General features: G+C 45.1%; 7 protein-coding genes and 1 non-coding gene across 8 annotated transcripts; 1 reads left to right on the forward strand and 7 right to left on the reverse strand.

The window, feature by feature from the left end:
* Window positions 1-431: 431 nt before the first annotated feature.
* On the reverse strand, window positions 432-1,604 carry ATC70_004667 (uncharacterized protein; the record flags this gene model as incomplete). The annotated part of the gene is made up of 1 exon (XM_064823969.1): window positions 432-1,604. One exon carries the CDS (start codon window positions 1,602-1,604, stop codon window positions 432-434), a length of 1,173 nt encoding a protein of 390 aa, XP_064677551.1.
* Window positions 1,605-2,133: 529 nt separating this feature from the next.
* On the reverse strand, window positions 2,134-5,402 carry ATC70_004668 (uncharacterized protein; the record flags this gene model as incomplete). Its single annotated transcript, XM_064823970.1, has 2 exons — window positions 2,134-5,349; window positions 5,394-5,402. 2 exons carry the CDS (start codon window positions 5,400-5,402, stop codon window positions 2,134-2,136), a joined length of 3,225 nt encoding a protein of 1,074 aa, XP_064677552.1.
* A 75-nt stretch (window positions 5,403-5,477) lies between these two features.
* ATC70_004669 (uncharacterized protein) lies at window positions 5,478-6,416 on the reverse strand (the record flags this gene model as incomplete). Its single annotated transcript, XM_064823971.1, has 1 exon — window positions 5,478-6,416. The coding sequence occupies one exon, from the start codon at window positions 6,414-6,416 to the stop codon at window positions 5,478-5,480; it is 939 nt and encodes a 312-aa protein (XP_064677553.1).
* Window positions 6,417-7,208: 792 nt separating this feature from the next.
* ATC70_004670 (uncharacterized protein) lies at window positions 7,209-8,369 on the reverse strand (the record flags this gene model as incomplete). The annotated part of the gene is made up of 1 exon (XM_064823972.1): window positions 7,209-8,369. The coding sequence occupies one exon, from the start codon at window positions 8,367-8,369 to the stop codon at window positions 7,209-7,211; it is 1,161 nt and encodes a 386-aa protein (XP_064677554.1).
* A 528-nt stretch (window positions 8,370-8,897) lies between these two features.
* ATC70_004671 (uncharacterized protein) lies at window positions 8,898-12,166 on the reverse strand (the record flags this gene model as incomplete). The annotated part of the gene is made up of 2 exons (XM_064823973.1): window positions 8,898-12,113; window positions 12,158-12,166. 2 exons carry the CDS (start codon window positions 12,164-12,166, stop codon window positions 8,898-8,900), a joined length of 3,225 nt encoding a protein of 1,074 aa, XP_064677555.1.
* Window positions 12,167-12,241: 75 nt separating this feature from the next.
* Window positions 12,242-13,180, reverse strand: EXO1_4 (Rad2 nuclease; the record flags this gene model as incomplete). The annotated part of the gene is made up of 1 exon (XM_064823974.1): window positions 12,242-13,180. The coding sequence occupies one exon, from the start codon at window positions 13,178-13,180 to the stop codon at window positions 12,242-12,244; it is 939 nt and encodes a 312-aa protein (XP_064677556.1).
* An 815-nt stretch (window positions 13,181-13,995) lies between these two features.
* ATC70_004673 (uncharacterized protein) lies at window positions 13,996-15,135 on the reverse strand (the record flags this gene model as incomplete). Its single annotated transcript, XM_064823975.1, has 3 exons — window positions 13,996-14,183; window positions 14,258-14,838; window positions 14,996-15,135. 3 exons carry the CDS (start codon window positions 15,133-15,135, stop codon window positions 13,996-13,998), a joined length of 909 nt encoding a protein of 302 aa, XP_064677557.1.
* Window positions 15,136-15,373: 238 nt separating this feature from the next.
* ATC70_004674 lies at window positions 15,374-15,447 on the forward strand. Its single transcript has one exon. It is a non-coding gene; the product is annotated as a tRNA-Ala (tRNA).
* The last annotated feature ends 307 nt before the right edge of the window (window positions 15,448-15,754 follow it).

The raw sequence follows: 15,754 nt of genomic DNA on the forward strand, positions 1-15,754 counted from the left end.
TTAAATTGATAGTTTGATCTCCATGCAGGAACAACATGCAAGTGTCCAGAAAAGGGAAAAAAGGTCCTAAACTAAAAATTAAACTGGTAAAAAAGAAGTACAGGCAGGAAAAAGGAGTAAAACAAGTGAGATAAAAGGGTAGAGAATAAGAAGCTATGGTGTATGAGACATGCAATTGAGGATACCTCGATGTTCAGACAACAGCACAGACAAAATAAACCCACAGACCTCAGTGGCACAAAAAAAGCAAGAAAAAAAGGAGAAAACGAGGCATTTGCATATAGCAAAATGAGCAGAGAGACAAAGACCAAACGAGAAAGAAGCAGAGAAGGAGGACAAAGTAAATACAGACACTACCATAAAGGCAGCAGAAACAGAAACAACGAGAGTGGGAATGAGAGAGCAAAACGATTTCAACAGCAAGGTGTCAATCAGTTATCAGAAGGCTCTGACATTTCAAGATCCTTGGTAGCAGAGAGAGTGGGGGAGACAGCATAAGCCAAAAGAGAGGCAGTTTCAGCATCATGATGCAAGAGGTAGCCAAGATAACTCAAACGTTGTTTCTTGGCTAAACGCTCTTGATCAGAGGATCGGGATGGTGGTTTAGCAGCAGCAGAGGAGGAGGAACGAGCAAGCATTTCTTCTTTCAAAATGGCATCAAATTGGGCTTGGTTGATGCGATCATACAAAAGAAAAGAACGAGCAACAGAAACACGGACAGAGCGACGGACAAAAGACAGCGAACGAAGGCAGCGAAGGTTTTCGACCTCAATGGCCTTTTGGACACGCAGATCACGAGAGAGAGAAGCAAATTTGGGATCTTTGAGATTGACTGGATCACATGGATCAAAGTCAATCAACGGAGAAGAGCCACGACCATGGAGATGCATGGCTTTGGTGAGGGTGAGAACATAGTCGTTGTGAACAAGGAAAGAAATCACATTCTGTACAGGATATTGAATATCCAGCACACGAGAGTTATTCAATCCTACGCCTTGAACAAGGCGACGCAGCTCAGAAAGACGACGGCGGACAGGAGTAGCATAGTACACAAATTGATAACCAGATGGTATATCACTTTGAGGAGCAAAAAGACGAGCAAGAGTAGCGGATGCCTTGGTGGCAGATGGAGGAGGAGGACGAGCAGCAGGCTTCTTCTTACGCTTTGCACCTGTATTAGATGCAACGACGGCAGCAAAAGATGGTTGATTTCCTGGAGACGAAGAGGTGGCAGAGGTAGCATTGGTGCATGTAGTTGATGTTGGTGCTGTTGTGGTGGTAGTAGTGGCAGGAGGTGGGTGGGATGATGATGGTTTGGGAGCCAGGCTAGTTGTAGTACCAGTAGCAGCTGCAAGTTGGGCTTCGAGAGCGTGACGAGCAGCTTCAGACTCTGCCAGGGCTGTTTTTAACCGCTCAATTTCGACATGGGCGGTTTCCAGACGAGCTAAGCGATTTCGAACCTCAATCATAAAGGTTGAAAGTTGCTGTTCACTCGCTGGAGAGGCAGATGGAGGAGTTGTTGGTCCAAAATCAGTAGAAATGTTGATGATATCAACTGATGTTTGTGGATGATGGTGCTGATGAGAGGTTGGAGTGAATGTCATTTTCTTTGTTTTCAACTGTTGAGTGAAATCTACAGCGAAAAAAGGTGGAGATCTTGAGGAACTTGGCCGTTTTTGACCTGGAGAAAGAGAGGACGCAGAGCTTAATGCCTGGCCTACTTTGGTGTCGTCTGGAATGATGTTCTTGCTATGTATTGTATGGAATTGTAGAGTTGGGTCAATTTTTTCAATATTACTGGGCTTCAATGTATTAAAAAAATTGGTTAGCGGAAAGAAAGGTGGGGGATGTAGCTCAGTTTAACGTTGATTTTTATTATATACATGAATTCAATGGGCACTCGATGGGAGCATTAGCCTAGAATTCTAGAAACAAAAGAGTAGCAGGTACAAAAAACCCTTATGAGGACACTAACGAAGAAAAAGGGAAAAAGGAAAGTGTGGTAGTTGCAGAGGATCGGCATGAGTACTGGTATTGTTGATTTGATCTGGAGGAATGACCAACGGATGGGAACTTTGATAATTACTTACCACCGTGGCATCGCACCGAGAAAGCAAAAACAACAAACGTTCATCAATGAGCAGAAAACCAGAGCGATCCAGGATCTGGATCTGGTGGGATCACAGCCAGAGGATGCACAAGGCAATCAATGGCATGCAACAAAAGGAGCAAAGCAGACCAAAAGTACGGTGGACCAGCTGAAGCTTTGTCTGGAAGACAGTTCAGAGCATGGTCAATGCGATGTACACCAGGTGGAGCAGGTGGCAAAGCATCAAAAAAGGTACGATCCAGAGCACGACATGTCAGAAAGTGATCTCGGGAGATAAACTCACCGGTAGTGCACGGACATTCTTCACGCATATTGGTGAAACGTCCAAGACGCCACCGCACAAGACGACTACGAGCAGATCGACCAATAGGCAGATACAGGATGGGATCTGGACGAGAGACAGACGGACGACAAGCACGAAGGAGAGTCTGAGCACCAGAAACAGCAGCAGCAGCAAGTTGACGATCTACTTGATCTTGCCAATACGAATCAAAGACTTCAGTAAGACCAGCAGTGGTGAATGGCGGCGGATCAGGCAGTGTTAGATACAACGGGTTTTGACAGATAAATCTGTCTAGACGAGTGTACAGTAAACCACGACGAAGCAGAACCAACAAGCAATCATCAGGGAGAGTATCAGCACGAAGGGCATAACGTGTTGTCAGAACGTTATATCGATGCTTCATGCTGGGAAGACAGGTCAAATGTTTGGCAACATTGTACCATGTACTACCAACAAACATACCAACCAATCGATTTTGCAGAGCATCAAGAGCCTTGAAGTCACGGAAAGAGAGATGAGATATAGCTAAGCCGTATTCCAGTTTGGGACGAATAAAGCTTTTATACAAACGAGCACAAAGCAACAGAGAAAAACCATTTCGATTGACACCAACCGAATTTAACAATGCCATTGTCTTGATAGCACCAGAAGCACGCAGATTGAGAATCCCAGGGGCATACAGACCTTTATATCTAAACGGCATACCAAGATACGTGAATTCCTCTACCACAGGAAGAGGTTCACCGTATAGAGACAATGGATGACGAGTAGAGGCAGTAGGAGCACAAAGTACAGCACATTTTGATGGTTTCCACCTGTAGCCAAGAGAGAACGAGTGATCTGAAGCGATATCCAACATGGTTTGCACATCAGTACGAGAGCCAAATATGGCCACATCATCAGCAAAGAGCAGGCTATTCACGCAAACACTAGGCATCCCAGGTGGTGATACCATAGTACCGCGACTGACAGCAGAACGAAGAACAGCAGGCAGAGAGTTGATGTACAGAGAGTACAAGTGAGGGCTGAGCACTGAACCCTGCAATACGCCAGTAGCAGGCGAAAAGGGAACAGAGGTGTGATTTGCAATCAACACAGACACGAGTACATCATCGAACATGTGGATGAGCAAACTGAGAACTGAACGAGGCAGAGAGGAACGAGAGAGAGCATCCCAAATCACTCGACGATCCACGGTATCATACGCTGATTTGATGTCTAGGAAAGCAACCACAGGGTAGTGGTGGTGGGTGAGGAAGTAGTCGTGCATCAAGTCATGTAAACAGAGGGCTTGATCCAGAGGACTACGCTGTGGGCGAAAGCCACCTTGAGCAACATCAAGTGCAGGCGAATGTTCATCAAGAGCAGGCATCAGAGAGAATTCGAACAATTTACGCATCACCGAAGTAAGCGAAATTGGACGAAAGTTTGCAGGATCAGATACATCACCTTTCTTGTAAATGGGAAAGACTTGAGCATGTCGCCATAGGGCTGGTGTATACGACCACTGAGAGCAGAGTGTAAAGAGCAGAGACAATACGGGTGCAATGTCAGATGCTAGAGCCTTCAGCATTTCAGCTTTCAAATGATCAGGACCAGGAGCTTTCCCATTTGGCAAACGCTTAATGAGGGAGACAAGTGTATCAGCATCAAATAGACCCAAATCAGCGGTGGACACATCATAAGGCAAATCAGAGAAATTGGACGGAGCAGCAAGGCGAGACGCATTATTCAACAGGGAGCCATCATAGACAGAGGCAAGATGGGACGCCATTGTGTTGACAGAGGCAGTTGGACCGTCTGGATGACTGTACGTTGCAGAGCATTCCTTGTTTCTTTTAATGCGCTTGATTGCAGCAGTAGCTTTCGAAAAATCCTTTTCCAAATCAGAGCAAAACTGATTCCACGATCGACGCTTAGCAGCTTGTACAAGAGAACGAAAACGCCTGTGAGCAGCTTGATAGAGATTCCATGTTTCGACTTTGGCAAAACGACTTGCCCACCTCCATCTACTATACATAGTATCTCTTTCACGAGCAGCATCCTCAATTTCCTGTGTCCAGTACTTTTTCCAGTGGCCAGGACGACCAGATTTCACACCAATTGAGCTATCCAGAGATTCATACAAACATTGATTCAAAGAATCGTTGATTGCATCAATATCTGGACAAACACCAGGGGGAGCAGACACCAAACCAGAGAGAGAACCAACCAAAGGAGCAACAGAAGTTCGAAAGGATTCACGAAGCAAGCCCAAAGGCCGCTTTTTCCTCAATTTCGAGAGCTTCCATTGCCGTCTAGGGGCCAAACCACCAGAGCTACCAGAACCAAGAGTATCATCGGGAGGGGGCACATACTCGAAAGTAAGTACCATCAGCCGATGATCAGAGCCAAGAGACAGATCAGATTCAACCACCAGTTGAGGATGTAACAGAGCAGCCTCGCCAATGTTTGTAAGAAACAGATCAATGATGCTATGAACCTCTTGTTGACGTCGAAAAGTTGTGAATGTGGGTGTACCAAATGCTAAAGACTCATTGAGAATGGAAAAAGAGGACTCCTCCAGCCATGGCAGTAGTGAGGTACCACGAGGATTAGCATTAGTATCACCCAGTAGAGATCCAAAGCGAGCATTGAAATCACCACAAAGGATGGTATCACTGGTTACGGGTAACGAGCGAAGAAGCGAGAGCACCTTATCCGAAGATAAGGGTGGAGGCAGATACACACAATGAACCGTAAGGGTGCCAACCTTAAGGGACAAAGTGTGTGCATTGTAAGACGGAAGTTGAGAGACAGAGAAAGGACAGGAAGGAGAGACAAAGGCAGTAATGCCACCAGAACCACGGTTAAATGCACCAGGTACTTTAGAGCCATAGAGGTGGAATTGAGACCAGTTAGTAGGGAAAGAACCAGAGGTTAGCCAGGTTTCAGTGACAAGCAGTACATGAGTGTTCTGAACATGATGGAGAACATCATGTACTGTTGATTGACGTAGACCATTGGCATTCCAAAGGGAGAGAGAGACTTGAAAGGAGTGGACTGGGTTGTTATTGGGAGTATGACTAGTAGCTATGTTACTCATTAGAGTTCCATAGCAGAGCCATTGCTGTCATGATCTTCCTTTTGACGCTTGAACAAGAATTTAGCCTTTTTGGGCTCCTTCTCGGCAAGACGACCGATAGCTTCAGAGACGGCTATATCTAGCTCTTCTTGAGAGATCCAGCCAGCAGAGACAAAGTATTTGCCAACGCCACTAACGTTGAGTGGACGAAGGAAAGAGAGGGTTTGCAGAGCACGGGTGTTGGTGAATTCATAGATCAATTGCTCACGCTCTTCAATGGCAAGATCAGCATATTTGGGATCAGCAATGTTGTTGGGATCCAAGGGTTGAAAGTTTTCAATGTGATCAGCTTCACATTTGCGCATACAGGCGAGAAACTCCTCTACATATTGGATGTGGAGCAAGATGCCAATGACGCCAGTGGCAGGGAAACAGATGTCTAACACACGGCCAGTATCAATACCAGCTCGGCGAAGTTGGTAACGAACCTCAGAGCGCAGGATTTTACCAGAGCGGCCTAGATACACATACTGGTATCCTTGTTGACCTTTGGTGGTGGCGGTTTGGAACATACGACCTGCAGCAAGACGTCGCTTGGTAGTACGGGCAGGGTCACGATGTTGGGCACCTTTACGGGCAGCAGATGCGTAGCTACCTTGAGTAGCATCGGGTTGGTGAATAGTAACAAGCTCTTGGGTTGGTGTTACCTGAGAGCTGGATTGAGCACCTTGATTGGTGCGGCGGGATGAGAGTTGGCCCTGTAATTTTTCAATTGCAAGGTCCTTGGCCTGTAACTGATTTTTCAATTCTCCATTTTCCTTTTCCAAAAGGTCCAGGCGAGCAAGGAGATTGTCATGTTGCTGTACTCGCTCGGTGAGAGAGACCAGTTGTTGCTGTTGTTGTTGAACAGTTTGGATGAGCTGATTCAAATCCATAGATTGCTGATTATTGTTGAGCATGGCTGAAAATATTCTATCAAACTTTGGAGATTCAATAAAATATGAAAAAGATGTCCAACAAACTGGAAGTTATAACACAATGTACGTTGACTAAATGCAAGTAAACTGGTACAACTGAAGGCTAGTTGGAGTGTTTGTTGTCGAGATAAACCGCTTTTATAGTGAGGAAATACTTTTTACCGGGGGAAGGTGGCAAAAAGTGATGAAAAACGGAAAGAGATGGGGATGTAGCTCAGGCGAAAATTTATGGTTGTTTATTGATTACAATGAATTAGCAATGTAAAAAATACAGACTTATATGCATGCGATCTTTGGATCATTAGTTGCAAGTCCTGAGAAGCGACGTACAGCAAAAAAGCTTAAATTAATAGTTTGATCTCCATGCAGGAACAACATGCAAGTGTCCAGAAAAGGGAAAAAAGGTCCTAAACCAAAAATTAAACTGGTAAAAAAAGAAGTACAGGCAGGAAAAAGGAGTAAAACAAGTGAGATAAAAGGGTAGAGAATAAGAAGCTATGGTGTATGAGAAATGCAATTGAGGATACCTCGATGTTCAGACAGCAGCACAGACAAAATAAACCCACAGACCTCAGTGGCACAAAAAAAGCAAGAAAAAAAAGGAGAAAACGAGGCATTTGCATTTAGCAAAATGAGTAGAGAGACAAAGACCAAACGAGAAAGAAGCAGAGAAGGAGGACAAAGTGAATACGGACACTACCACAAAGGCAGCAGAAACAGAAACAATGAGAGTGGGAATGAGAGAGCAAAACGATTTCAACAACAAGGTGTCAATCAGTTATCAGAAGGCTCTGACATTTCAAAATCCTTGGTAGCAGAGAGAGTTGGGGAGACAGCATAAGCCAAAAGAGAGGCAGTTTCAGCATCATGATGCAAGAGGTAGCCAAGATAACTCAAACGTTGTTTCTTGGCTAAACGCTCTTGATCAGAGGATCGGGATGGTGGTTTAGCAGCAGCAGAGGAGGAGGAACGAGCAAGCATTTCTTCTTTCAAAATGGCATCAAATTGGGCTTGGTTGATGCGATCATACAAAAGAAAAGAACGAGCAACAGAAACACGGACAGAGCGACGGACAAAAGACAGCGAACGAAGGCAGCGAAGGTTTTCGACCTCAATGGCCTTTTGGACACGCAGATCACGAGAGAGAGAAGCAAATTTGGGATCTTTGAGATTGACTGGATCACATGGATCAAAGTCAATCAACGGAGAAGAGCCACGACCATGTAGATGCATGGCTTTGGTGAGGGTGAGAACATAGTCGTTGTGAACAAGGAAAGAAATCACATTCTGTACAGGATATTGAATATCCAGCACACGAGAGTTATTCAATCCTACGCCTTGAACAAGGCGACGCAGCTCAGAAAGACGACGGCGGACAGGAGTAGCATAGTACACAAATTGATAACCAGATGGTATATCACTTTGAGGAGCAAAAAGACGAGCAAGAGTAGCGGATGCCTTGGTGGCAGATGGAGGAGGACGAGCAGCAGGCTTCTTCTTACGCTTTGCACCTGCATTGGATGCAACGACGGCAGCAAAAGATGGTTGTGCTGTAACTTGAGATTGGGAGTAGCTGGGGGTAGACTTGGAGGCAGATGTTGTTGATGGTGGTGTTGGAGTGTTCGACGATACAACGTCTATGGTGGTGGGAGCAACATTGGTGGTGGATTGAGCGTTGATAGCTGCCAATTGAGCCGCAAGGGCGTCTCTAGCAGCCTCTGATTCAGCCAGGGCTGTTTTCAACTGCGCAATTTCAGCATGGGCAGATTCTAATCTGCTCAAACGATGTCTGACCTCAACCATAAAGGTCGACAACGCAGTTTGATCAGTGGCCGAAGCAGGTGGGAGGGAAGTGAGACCAAAGTCAATCGAGTTGGGGTCAACATCGATCGAAGATGTGAAATGAGATGCTTTGGAGAGGTCTTGAGGTTGCATTTTCTTTGCTTTTAAATGTTGAGAGATATCAGCAGCAAAGAAAGGTGGAGAGAGGGTTGAAATTGGCCTTTTTTGACCGGACGAAAGGGTGTCAGCAGGTGTAATCTTATTAAAAGTGTTTTGCTCGGTTATGGTATTGATATAGCAAGTACTTGATGAGAGATGATGGGTTATAGGAATCTTCGATATAATTCGGGCTATGAAAGTATATAAAAAATTCTTTAGCGGAAAGAAAGGTGGGGATGTAGCTCAGTTTAACGTTGATTTTTATTATATACATGAATTCAATGGGCACTCGATGGGAGCATTAGCCTAGAATTCTAGAAACAAAAGAGTAGCAGGTACAAAAAACCCTTAAGGGGACACTAACTAAGAAAAAGGGAAAAAGGAAAGTGTGGTAGTGGCAAAGGAGCGGCATGAATACTGGTATTGTTGATTTGATCTGGAGGAATGACCAACGGATGGGAACTTTGATAATTACTTACCACCGTGGCATCGCACCGAGAAAGCAAAAACAACAAACGTTCATCAATGAGCAGAAAACCAGAGCGATCCAGGATCTGGATCTGGTGGGATCACAGCCAGAGGATGCACAAGGCAATCAATGGCATGCAACAAAAGGAGCAAAGCAGACCAAAAGTACGGTGGACCAGCTGAAGCTTTGTCTGGAAGACAGTTCAGAGCATGGTCAATGCGATGTACACCAGGTGGAGCAGGTGGCAAAGCATCAAAAAAGGTACGATCCAGAGCACGACATGTCAGAAAGTGATCTCGGGAGATAAACTCACCGGTAGTGCACGGACATTCTTCACGCATATTGGTGAAACGTCCAAGACGCCACCGCACAAGACGACTACGAGCAGATCGACCAATAGGCAGATACAGGATGGGATCTGGACGAGAGACAGACGGACGACAAGCACGAAGGAGAGTCTGAGCACCAGAAACAGCAGCAGCAGCAAGTTGACGATCTACTTGATCTTGCCAATACGAATCAAAGACTTCAGTAAGACCAGCAGTGGTGAATGGCGGCGGATCAGGCAGTGTTAGATACAACGGGTTTTGACAGATAAATCTGTCTAGACGAGTGTACAGTAAACCACGACGAAGCAGAACCAACAAGCAATCATCAGGGAGAGTATCAGCACGAAGGGCATAACGTGTTGTCAGAACGTTATATCGATGCTTCATGCTGGGAAGACAGGTCAAATGTTTGGCAACATTGTACCATGTACTACCAACAAACATACCAACCAATCGATTTTGCAGAGCATCAAGAGCCTTGAAGTCACGGAAAGAGAGATGAGATATAGCTAAGCCGTATTCCAGTTTGGGACGAATAAAGCTTTTATACAAACGAGCACAAAGCAACAGAGAAAAACCATTTCGATTGACACCAACCGAATTTAACAATGCCATTGTCTTGATAGCACCAGAAGCACGCAGATTGAGAATCCCAGGGGCATACAGACCTTTATATCTAAACGGCATACCAAGATACGTGAATTCCTCTACCACAGGAAGAGGTTCACCGTATAGAGACAATGGATGACGAGTAGAGGCAGTAGGAGCACAAAGTACAGCACATTTTGATGGTTTCCACCTGTAGCCAAGAGAGAACGAGTGATCTGAAGCGATATCCAACATGGTTTGCACATCAGTACGAGAGCCAAATATGGCCACATCATCAGCAAAGAGCAGGCTATTCACGCAAACACTAGGCATCCCAGGTGGTGATACCATAGTACCGCGACTGACAGCAGAACGAAGAACAGCAGGCAGAGAGTTGATGTACAGAGAGTACAAGTGAGGGCTGAGCACTGAACCCTGCAATACGCCAGTAGCAGGCGAAAAGGGAACAGAGGTGTGATTTGCAATCAACACAGACACGAGTACATCATCGAACATGTGGATGAGCAAACTGAGAACTGAACGAGGCAGAGAAGAACGAGAGAGAGCATCCCAAATTACTCGACGATCCACGGTATCATACGCTGATTTGATGTCTAGGAAAGCAACCACAGGATAGTGATGGTGGGTGAGGAAGTAGTCGTGCATCAAGTCATGTAAACAGAGGGCTTGATCCAGAGGACTACGCTGTGGGCGAAAGCCACCTTGAGCAACATCAAGTGCAGGCGAATGTTCATCAAGAGCAGGCATCAGAGAGAATTCGAACAATTTACGCATCACCGAAGTAAGCGAAATTGGACGAAAGTTTGCAGGATCAGATACATCACCTTTCTTGTAAATGGGAAAGACTTGAGCATGTCGCCATAGGGCTGGTGTATACGACCACTGAGAGCAGAGTGTAAAGAGCAGAGACAATACGGGTGCAATGTCAGATGCTAGAGCCTTCAGCATTTCAGCTTTCAAATGATCAGGACCAGGAGCTTTCCCATTTGGCAAACGCTTAATGAGGGAGACAAGTGTATCAGCATCAAATAGACCCAAATCAGCGGTGGACACATCATAAGGCAAATCAGAGAAATTGGACGGAGCAGCAAGGCGAGACGCATTATTCAACAGGGAGCCATCATAGACAGAGGCAAGATGGGACGCCATTGTGTTGACAGAGGCAGTTGGACCGTCTGGATGACTGTACGTTGCAGAGCATTCCTTGTTTCTTTTAATGCGCTTGATTGCAGCAGTAGCTTTCGAAAAATCCTTTTCCAAATCAGAGCAAAACTGATTCCACGATCGACGCTTAGCAGCTTGTACAAGAGAACGAAAACGCCTGTGAGCAGCTTGATAGAGATTCCATGTTTCGACTTTGGCAAAACGACTTGCCCACCTCCATCTACTATACATAGTATCTCTTTCACGAGCAGCATCCTCAATTTCCTGTGTCCAGTACTTTTTCCAGTGGCCAGGACGACCAGATTTCACACCAATTGAGCTATCCAGAGATTCATACAAACATTGATTCAAAGAATCGTTGATTGCATCAATATCTGGACAAACACCAGGGGGAGCAGACACCAAACCAGAGAGAGAACCAACCAAAGGAGCAACAGAAGTTCGAAAGGATTCACGAAGCAAGCCCAAAGGCCGCTTTTTCCTCAATTTCGAGAGCTTCCATTGCCGTCTAGGGGCCAAACCACCAGAGCTACCAGAACCAAGAGTATCATCGGGAGGGGGCACATACTCGAAAGTAAGTACCATCAGCCGATGATCAGAGCCAAGAGACAGATCAGATTCAACCACCAGTTGAGGATGTAACAGAGCAGCCTCGCCAATGTTTGTAAGAAACAGATCAATGATGCTATGAACCTCTTGTTGACGTCGAAAAGTTGTGAATGTGGGTGTACCAAATGCTAAAGACTCATTGAGAATGGAAAAAGAGGACTCCTCCAGCCATGGCAGTAGTGAGGTACCACGAGGATTAGCATTAGTATCACCCAGTAGAGATCCAAAGCGAGCATTGAAATCACCACAAAGGATGGTATCACTGGTTACGGGTAACGAGCGAAGAAGCGAGAGCACCTTATCCGAAGATAAGGGTGGAGGCAGATACACACAATGAACCGTAAGGGTGCCAACCTTAAGGGACAAAGTGTGTGCATTGTAAGACGGAAGTTGAGAGACAGAGAAAGGACAGGAAGGAGAGACAAAGGCAGTAATGCCACCAGAACCACGGTTAAATGCACCAGGTACTTTAGAGCCATAGAGGTGGAATTGAGACCAGTTAGTAGGGAAAGAACCAGAGGTTAGCCAGGTTTCAGTGACAAGCAGTACATGAGTGTTCTGAACATGATGGAGAACATCATGTACTGTTGATTGACGTAGACCATTGGCATTCCAAAGGGAGAGAGAGACTTGAAAGGAGTGGACTGGGTTGTTATTGGGAGTATGACTAGTAGCTATGTTACTCATTAGAGTTCCATAGCAGAGCCATTGCTGTCATGATCTTCCTTTTGACGCTTGAACAAGAATTTAGCCTTTTTGGGCTCCTTCTCGGCAAGACGACCGATAGCTTCAGAGACGGCTATATCTAGCTCTTCTTGAGAGATCCAGCCAGCAGAGACAAAGTATTTGCCAACGCCACTAACGTTGAGTGGACGAAGGAAAGAGAGGGTTTGCAGAGCACGGGTGTTGGTGAATTCATAGATCAATTGCTCACGCTCTTCAATGGCAAGATCAGCATATTTGGGATCAGCAATGTTGTTGGGATCCAAGGGTTGAAAGTTTTCAATGTGATCAGCTTCACATTTGCGCATACAGGCGAGAAACTCCTCTACATATTGGATGTGGAGCAAGATGCCAATGACGCCAGTGGCAGGGAAACAGATGTCTAACACACGGCCAGTATCAATACCAGCTCGGCGAAGTTGGTAACGAACCTCAGAGCGCAGGATTTTACCAGAGCGGCCTAGATACACATACTGGTATCCTTGTTGACCTTTGGTGGTGGCGGTTTGGAACATACGACCTGCAGCAAGACGTCGCTTGGTAGTACGGGCAGGGTCACGATGTTGGGCACCTTTACGGGCAGCAGATGCGTAGCTACCTTGAGTAGCATCGGGTTGGTGAATAGTAACAAGCTCTTGGGTTGGTGTTACCTGAGAGCTGGATTGAGCACCTTGATTGGTGCGGCGGGATGAGAGTTGGCCCTGTAATTTTTCAATTGCAAGGTCCTTGGCCTGTAACTGATTTTTCAATTCTCCATTTTCCTTTTCCAAAAGGTCCAGGCGAGCAAGGAGATTGTCATGTTGCTGTACTCGCTCGGTGAGAGAGACCAGTTGTTGCTGTTGTTGTTGAACAGTTTGGATGAGCTGATTCAAATCCATAGATTGCTGATTATTGTTGAGCATGGCTGAAAATATTCTATCAAACTTTGGAGATTCAATAAAATATGAAAAAGATGTCCAACAAACTGGAAGTTATAACACAATGTACGTTGACTAAATGCAAGTAAACTGGTACAACTGAAGGCTAGTTGGAGTGTTTGTTGTCGAGATAACCGCTTTTATAGTGAGGAAATACTTTTTACCGGGGAAGGTGGCAAAAAGTGATGAAAAACGGAAAGAGATGGGGATGTAGCTCAGGCGAAAATTTATGGTTGTTTATTGATTACAATGAATTAGCAATGTAAAAAATATAGACTTATATGCATGCGATCTTTGGATCATTAGTTGCAAGTCCTGAGAAGCGACGTACAGCAAAAAAGCTTAAATTAATAGTTTGATCTCCATGCAGGAACAACATGCAAGTGTCCAGAAAAGGGAAAAAAGGTCCTAAACTAAAAATTAAACTGGTAAAAAAGAAGTACAGGCAGGAAAAAGGAGTAAAACAAGTGAGATAAAAGGGTAGAGAATAAGAAGCTATGGTGTATGAGACATGCAATTGGGGATACCTCGATGTTCAGACAGGCAGCACAGACAAAATAAACCCACAGACCTCAGTGGCACAAAAAAAGCAAGAAAAAAAAGGAGAAAACGAGGCATTTGCATATAGCAAAATGAGCAGAGAGACAAAGACCAAACGAGAAAGAAGCAGAGAAGGAGGACAAAGTGAATACGGACACTACCACAAAGGCAGCAGAAACAGAAACAATGAGAGTGGGAATGAGAGAGCAAAACGATTTTAACAACAAGGTGTCAATCAGTTATCAGAAGGCTCTGACATTTCAAGATCCTTGGTAGGCAGAGAGAGTGGGGGAGACAGCATAAGCCAAGAGAGAGGCAGTTTCAGCATCATGATGCAAGAGGTAGCCAAGATAACTCAAACGTTGTTTCTTGGCTAAACGCTCTTGATCAGAGGATCGGGATGGTGGTTTAGCAGCAGCAGAGGAGGAGGAACGAGCAGGCATTTCTTCTTTCAAAATGGCATCAAATTGGGCTTGGTTGATGCGATCATACAAAAAGAAAAGAACGAGCAACAGAAAACACGGACAGAGCGACGGACAAAAGACAGCGAACGAAGGCAGCGAAGGTTTTCGACCTCAATGGCCTTTTGGACACGCAGATCACGAGAGAGAGAAGCAAATTTGGGATCTTTGAGATTGACTGGATCACATGGATCAAAGTCAATCAACGGAGAAGAGCCACGACCATGTAGATGCATGGCTTTGGTGAGGGTGAGAACATAGTCGTTGTGAACAAGGAAAGAAATCACATTCTGTACAGGATATTGAATATCCAGCACACGAGAGTTATTCAATCCTACGCCTTGAACAAGGCGACGCAGCTCAGAAAGACGACGGCGGACAGGAGTAGCATAGTACACAAATTGATAACCAGATGGTATATCACTTTGAGGGAGCAAAAAGACGAGCAAGAGTAGCGGATGCCTGGTGGCAGATGGAGGAGGACGAAGCAGCAGGCTTCTTCTTACGCTTTGTACCTGCACTGGATGCAACGACGGCAGCAAAAGATGGTTGCGTTTGTAACTTGAGATTGGGAGTAGCTGGGGGTAGACTTGGAGGCAGATGTTGTTGATGGTGGTGTTGGAGTGTTCGACGATACAGCGTCTATGGTGGTGGGAGCAACATTGGTGGTGATTGAGCGTTGATAGCTGCCAATTGAGCCGCAAGGGCGTCTCTAGCAGCCTCTGATTCAGCCAGGGCTGTTTTCAACTGCGCAATTTCAGCATGGGCAGATTCTAAATCTGCTCAAACGATGTCTGACCTCAACCATAAAGGTCGACAACGCAGTTTGATCAGTGGCGAAGCAGGTGGGAGGGAAGTGAGACCAAAGTCAATCGAGTTGGGGTCAACATCGATCGAGGATGTAAAATGAGATGCTTTGGAGAGGTCTTGAGGTTGCATTTCTTTGCTTTTAAATGTTGAGAGATATCAGCAGCAAAGAAAGTGGAGAGAGGGTTGAAATTGGCCTTTTTTGACCGGACGAAGGGTGTCAGCAGGTGTTAATCTTATTAAAAGTGTTTTGCTCGGTTATGGTATTGATATAAGCAAGTACTTGATGAGAGATGATGGGTTATAGGAATCTTCGATATAATTCGGGCTATGAAAGTATATAAAAAATTCTTTAGCGGAAAGAAAGGTGGGGGATGTAGCTCAAATGGTAGAGCGCTCGCCTTAGCATGCGAGAGGCACTGGGATCGACGCCCAGCTTCTCCATTTTTCTGTTTTTTACATTTTTAATGTTACACTCTATATTGTTACAAGTCGAATTTTTGGTTTGTAATCGAATCTCTCTTTTTTGTTGTAAATTGCCTACACTACTCGTATAAGCTACGTTTCACTGCTTACTATATTGGATTCTACTTCTTTACTACAAATTGACATTAGACTCAAATGTCTTTCTCTATATTCGTTTATACTCTGAATCCTATCTTAGAATGACAAATCAGTTACTACTAAGGCGCTCCGTATATCATTTTGACAGATATATTTCAAACTCTTAAACATCTCTCTTTCCTAATGG

This window comes from Mucor velutinosus (genome assembly GCF_035048745.1).
Source record: "Mucor velutinosus strain NIH1002 chromosome Unknown tig00001541, whole genome shotgun sequence".
NCBI lineage: Eukaryota > Fungi > Mucoromycota > Mucoromycetes > Mucorales > Mucoraceae > Mucor > Mucor velutinosus.